The 6,842-nt window shown below is 42.9% G+C and overlaps 1 protein-coding gene across 1 annotated transcript in view; it reads left to right on the top strand.

Moving 5' to 3' along the window:
* Positions 1–226: 226 nt before the first annotated feature.
* EIF3J (eukaryotic translation initiation factor 3, subunit J) overlaps positions 227–6,842 on the top strand; it is a 44,789-nt gene continuing 38,173 nt past the window's right edge. Inside the window, exons 1-2 of the mRNA XM_012649429.1 lie at positions 227–398; positions 485–588. Coding sequence (XP_012504883.1) covers positions 356–398; positions 485–588 — 147 coding nt within the window. The 5' untranslated portion in view covers positions 227–355. The remainder of the gene's footprint in view (positions 399–484; positions 589–6,842) is intronic.

The raw sequence follows: 6,842 nt of genomic DNA on the forward strand, positions 1-6,842 counted from the left end.
CTGAGAAGAGCCAAGCGCCAGGCAAGGGACCTCCCTGCTAACTTCCCTGCACTTACGTTTCCTCTCGGGGCCCAAGCCGGGGCAGCGGTCTCCCCAACCCACAAGCTCCAGGACTATTTGGCGTCCTGGGAAACTGGACACACTGCCCTGCCATCCTCCCGTCCACGCCCCCTTCCTGCCCGCTCGCGTCTCTCTCGCGGCCGCCAGAAGGGGCGGGGCTTCGGCCCTGGCGCACAGTCAGCCACGGTCCCAGCCTGCCCCGCGCCGGCCAACGAGAGCAAGCCCAGTGACTCACCTCCGCCGCGCTAACTCCTCGCTAGCTCTTCCTCTCACACACGCTCACACCCGGTTCGAGATGGCGGCGGCAGCGGCAGCAGCGGGGGACTCCGACTCCTGGGGTGAGGAGAAGTTCCGGGGCCAGGGCCCGGGCTGGCGCCGGCCCCACGCCGAGTCAGGCACTAATGCGGCTCGCTCTCTTCCGTAGACGCGGACACGTTCTCCGTGGAAGATCCCGTGCGGAAGGTGGGGGGCGGCGGCACTGCTGGCGGGGACCGATGGGAAGGCGAGGACGAGGACGAGGACGTCAAGGTGGGTGCGGGCTGGGGCGCCGGGCAGCGCGGAAGCGGGCTGGCGCTGTGGCGGGCAGGGCTGTCCGCCGGCGAGCGGGCAGGCGGACTCTGGGCCCAGGGGCGTCGCCCAGGCCTGCGGGCCACGGGTCCAGGCGCGAGCGTAGGGCCCGGCAGTGCCCTCTTTTCCTCCGGTTGCCGGCCATGTGGGCCGAAGACGGCCAGCGTGGCCGCCTGGACTCCCTCGCCGAGGTCGGCGGCCCGGGCCCCAGCCCTTTGAGGGTCCGCGCTCGGGCCCGGATCCCACCCGCCAACTGGCGACAGAGGTGACAGCAGCGGCCGGGCTGGCCCACGTGCGAGCTTCGTGGTCCGGAATCTCTGGCCAGAATGAAACTAGGAAGTTGGGAATTGAGCCCCATGGCTTATCCCATATGGAAAGTCTCAAAATTCGGTTGCCGTTTTGATCTCAGGTCTGCCCAGGGCTAGTAACCCATTTATGAAGGCCCACTTACAGAGTTCTGGCGTTTAGATGAGTAAAATATTGTGGCTTAATTTCAACCTTTTTTCCACCCGAGAAGAATATAAACAGTAAAGTGGAGTAACTTTTAGCTCTCCCTTCCCCCACCCTGTGGTAAAAAACATGGGCTGAACACTGAGGTAGCTTACTGTCAATGGACAGAAACATTGGGTAGACCATGCAGCGACCTGAAAAATGGAGAGTTGACACAGTTATTCGTTTACGTACGAACGACATCTAAGGACATATTGAAGATTTGGTGGTTGTAAGTAGACAGCGAGCCAGTGTTTATTTTTTTTCCTATGCCTGTAGATTTGAACCATTTTTACCTTCGTCGTTTGCTTTTGAAAACTCTCAAGGGTTCATCATATGGCTTTAGATGACATTTACTTTTGCGGGTTTTTTTTTTTCTGCTAGCTACAAAAGTCATTAGTCTAGAATGTTAAGTCTTTCATTAACAAAATTGTCTGAAGCTTAAGCTTGTTATTTTTGTGCGGATAAAGTTTTATGTGAAATGGAAAATGGTTTCTTATGGTTTCGATTGAGTGAATGTTTTACTCTTCTGACTACTACCCTTCAGCACAAACTGAGAACTCTACAAAATCCTGCTTAGGATGAAAATTTTAAGCTAGATAATCACTGTGAACTTAATAGTGCTGTTGTTTGGGTTTTTCCCTTTTCTCTTGAGTCTGATGAGGTGGATGTTCAGTTTACCGAACAGCTTGAGGTTCAGGAATGATCTGAGCTTTGCACACATTGAAGTTAATAAATGAGCAGTAATATTATTGATTGAAAGTACTTAGATGCCTCATTTACATGTTATATAAACATGGGAATGGATTATGTTACCTCCCTACATTGTAGCAGATTTGCAGTTTTGAGCCTTGGGTTAACAAATACAAATAAAAGATTAGAGATATCAGGAAAGAAGTCCCAGAAAGTGTAGTTTGAATGGAGTAATCTGGACTGAGTGTCATGAAATAGCCTGCCTGGGATCTAGGAGTTGGCAGTCCTGATGTATGTAATTCTGAGCACTTGGATCTAATTTTGGAGATTTGCAAGTTCTAAGGGATCATAAAGATCATCTTGTCCAGTCGGTACAGAATTTCTTTTATATTTCTTTTACATAAACTTTGAAGTAGACCTCGTAACTCTGAAGCTAACTTGTCCATTATATTCCCGTGTTTTGTTGGTTTGTTTCTGATGAGTTTCTCCTAGATTCCCAAGATACAGTATCCATGGAATAGTTTGATTTCTGGATTTTGGAATCAGACAGACCTGGGTTTATATTGTTGCCTTAACATTTTCTAGATTTGTGATCATAAGCAAGTTATAGTTTCCCAAATCTGTAAATGGTCATTATAGGGCCTACGTCACAGGGTTATTTTGCATTTTAAATGAAGTAATGTGTCAAACCCTAAGCAGAGTTGCCTAGCACTTGTTAGGTATTCAATAAATGTTAATTCTCTCCCACTGCGTATCTTGATTTTTTTGACTAATGGAAAATATATTTAGGCTATTTATTTATTTATTTTTGAGACAGAGTCTGTTGTTGCCCTGGCTAGAGTGCCGTGGCGTCAGCCTAGCTCACAGCAACCTCAAACTCCGGGACTCAAGCAATCCTCCTGCCTCAGCCTCCTGAGTAGCTGGGACTACAGGCATGCACCACCATGCCTGGCTAATTTTTTTATATGTATATTTTTAGTTGTCCAGCTAATTTCTCTCTATTTTTAGTAGAGACCGGATCATGCTCTTGTTCAGTCTGGTCTCGAAATCCTGAGCTCAAACAATCCGCCTGCCTTGGCCTCCCAGAATGCTAGGATTACAGGCGTGAGCCACCGCGCCCGGCCTGTTTAGGCTATTTAGAAGTAGTATCTGGGGTTTATTTTGTGCCGCATTTTATGATTTCTTAAGACCAGAAGGAATAAGTGCCCTTCACAGTATCCATTTACTGTGAATTTTGTATTTTGAGTGGAATAATGATAGTTACCAGCAAGTTTTTGCTTGCTCAGAGGTCACCTATCTAGAGTTGGATTTTGTCACCTTGGATGGTAGTGAATCATCACCAAATTTCTGAATTCTAATATTTTAGTACTTAATCTTTTTCTGAGGAGATGCAAACAAGGCTTCGTTTCCATAAGGTCAAATAATCATAGTCCTTAAATAATATAATACATGAATTTTTTAAAAGTCCTCAAAAGCAAAGTATGCATAAACACTGTAAATTCTTCAGTTCGTATCAGCATTTTAAAGGTGCTTAACCTTTAAGAATATAGGTTTAATGTAATTTGTAATGTCCTGGGAAATCAAAGGAAAACTGATGTTTTTGTTTTAGTAATGTACTCTAGCACTTTACTTTCATTTAGTAGATCTACTATTTTGCTGCCCTTGACTTTTCAAAAAGGTATCTGGCAGTGGCAAAGGTGGACTTAGATGAAACTGTAGAACTGTTAATATTCATGGACAGAAAAGGCTATGCCTTTTTCTAGTTAAAAAGGTGAGAACTCTGCAGCATGCTTTCCTGTCATCCTAGCTTTATTTACCATTCTTATTATCCTGATGTTATGCAGAACCTGTGGGGGGAATTGTTCACTTGGCATATATATTAGAACTCCGTCCTCATTGCTGCAATGATGTGTAGGATGTGTTGACTGAGAAGGCACTGAGTACCTACTGGAAGGGACAACACAACTTTTACTCCATTTTACTGGTCTCCCAGCATTTTAGTAGAACAGCTTACAAGTTAAAGTTATTCAGAGTTTGTGTTGAGGAAACTTCTGCTGTGTTCAGCCATCTCAGGCATTTGCTTCTATAACTGTATTATAGAATTCCTTAAAAAGAAATCCTGAAGAACTGATTTAGTTGAAAACTGCCTGTCTTATCCTACTTGTTCATCCTCTGTTAGGATCCTATCCCAATTAATAGTTAAATCTACCAGAGTAAGGACATTTTTCAAGCATTGGAAACAGAACTTCTGAAGAACAGAATCCATATTTTAGAGAAATGTGAGATTGTTGGGAAATACTTAGGTGGGCATTTTGCCAGAAAATGGGTATCTTGAGGAGAGAGAGAGAAGAGAGTGTGTGTGTGTGTGTGTGTGTGTGTGTGTATGTGTGTATGTATGTGAAAGAGAGTGTGTGTGTATGTATGTATGTATGTATGTGTATCTTGAGAAAAACTCCAAACATATACAGAAGTAGAAACATTTAATAAACCAGTGACCAGTCTTATTCCCTCTGTATCCCCACTTTCTCCTCCAGCCAGATGATTTTGAAGAAAATCCCAATCATATATAATTTCAATATCCTAACAATTTTTATAAACTAACAAGTTTTGAATTGGGAAGCATGTTTATTATTGAAAAATATTTTAGTGTATTTGTTGTGCTGGACCATTGAAAATAAATATGCCACTTGTTTAGTGTTCATTGTCTTGATCTTGAACCAGGAATTTAAAAGTAGAATTGGTTGAAGACTGGGTTTTTTTGTTTGTTTTTTGAGACAGAGTCTTGCTCTGTCGCCTAGGCTGGAGTGCCATGGCTGCAGTGGCCCAGTCATTAGCTCACTGCACCCTTTGCTCAAGCAAGCAATCCTCCCACCTCAGCCCCCCAAGTTGCTGGGGTTATAGGTATAAGCCACTGCCCCTGGCAGATAACCATTCTGAATATGAGATAGGTATTGAGATGGAACTGAGTGCTGAGCCATTGCAGTATATTAAAAACTTAATGAGTTGAAATTAAACGAAGTAGAATTTATTAAGACAGGTCCCTTGGCCTCCAGAAACCAGCATAGTCCTGAGATGAAGGAAGAGCATTTGGGCTTCTTTGAAAATCTGAACTTTGCTGAAGTCTAGCCTTGCCAGGATCTCGTAACAGAGTTCTGTGGCCTCTCAGAGCAGAACCACACAACTTACAGAACACCAGTAAAAGATTTTTTTCCAGCAAGAGATTATTTAAAGAAAAAAGGAAAGGGAGTACATGTTAGTTCCTGGGCTATTGCTGTGGGGCAAGAGTTTTACTATTCTTTTGAAGCTACTTCTATTTGATGATCTATAAATATATCTTGCTTAAGTTGGAAAGCATTTTCAGCCCTAAATGTGTTCTTGTTGCATGTGACATTCTGTAGTTGTATATCATAAAAAAATGACAGAACTAGCCAGCCACTGGCCATATTGTTAGAAGTAAAAAGGAAGCAGGGTTTAAAATTTTTCTGTTTTATTTTTAATACTTAGTTGTGTTCAATTAGGAAGCAAGTTTTAAACTTGAAAAGCAGCCATCTCTTTCAGAGAAATGGCTGAAATGATGGGTGTGTATCTGCAGGGCAAGAGTATAGATAAGCAAGTAGTTTATAAACAGCCTCTATTTTAAAGAAGCTGGCCATTTTCAGAGAGCAGCCTGGGTGATTCTTTGGAGATAAATTGGATATTATAGTTCGAAGGTTTATTGGCTACCAAAAATAATTGGGTAAGGGATTTAATTGGATGTTGATAGGTAGTCTCTTGAACCAAATAACAATTTAAGGCTCTTTGAAGTGAGTTATAGACTCGCTCCCTATTTTAAGTTAATTGTAGGTGTTTCTCTAGGAACTCTCTTTGCATTTTATCTGAATTTGTTGCCAGCATTTACAAAGTTCTAATGTTTACAGAAAATTGGGCAAATTTTTCTGAAGTAGTATGGCAAACGTTCTACCTTACATTTACTTTTCAGGTACCTGCTAACTGTATAACTAAGGAAACAAAGCTACCTGGCCTTCTGCTTTTGTAATTACATCTATTTGGAGATGTGACCAGTCTCTTTTCCTGACATTACTATGTTCCTTTCTTTAGAGACTTAGTGCTAGTTTGGTAGTAACTTCAGGGCAGACTTGTTGCAAGCACTTTGGGGAGAGGGTGACAGGCAAGGCTTGCCTTTCAAGGTCCTTTTATGAACTGAGGAGCAGATGGTGTGGCTCTTCCCAGGACTTGATAGGAACCACTCCTTTTGTTACTAAAGTCCGTTCTGTGATGGATTGGGGAATTTCTAGGTAGCCTCATTATGCCTGCACTGATGGGTGTCTAGGATAAGATTTATGCTTTGTAGAGGAAACCAGGGGCAGGGATAGAGGTGGGACATAGAGTTGGTGTGAGTAAGATACTGTACTGAGGGAGCAGTGTTGTGGGTGGAGTGGGGGTGTTTTACTGGGAAAGGTAACTGGGGGGCATCAACGTTGAAAAAAATTGCTCCTCTGTTGCATATGTTTCTCTGTGTTAGGGGTATTGGGGTGGCTGCTTATTTTCAGCCATACTTCCTTGGCCCCTTAGTACCAAAGGCTTGTGGACCAGTTTCTTAAAATTAGCAGAAAACCACCACAGGCAATTAGAGGTTTGAGGATAGGTAACCAATGTAGCTGTAGCTGGGCATACCTTCTTAGTTTGAGTCATAACCATTCTCTTTGATGAGCTTCCCTATGATTCCAGGGGAGCTCATTCCAGAACTAACTGAAAGAACAAATTTTGTTGAGGAGGGACTTAGTTCCCAGATAGTTATTGTATACTTCAGGACTCAGGGAAGAACTCATATTTACTAAGAATTTTTTTTTTTTTGTCATTATGAGCTGCATTATTGCAGTGAATTGAACTGTTTACCAAACTATGAACTTTATAAACAAGTATTTCGGACATAAAGACCTTCCTTACCATTGTGTTTAAAGACTTAAAAGGAACAGTTTATATGTACATTCTTAAAGGATAAATCTTAGTATTAAGGAATAAGACTGAGGGGG

The sequence above is a fragment of the Propithecus coquereli genome, unplaced genomic scaffold (assembly GCF_000956105.1).
Source record: "Propithecus coquereli isolate 6110/MARCELLA unplaced genomic scaffold, Pcoq_1.0 Scaffold3, whole genome shotgun sequence".
In the NCBI taxonomy this organism is placed as follows: Eukaryota; Metazoa; Chordata; class Mammalia; order Primates; family Indriidae; genus Propithecus; species Propithecus coquereli.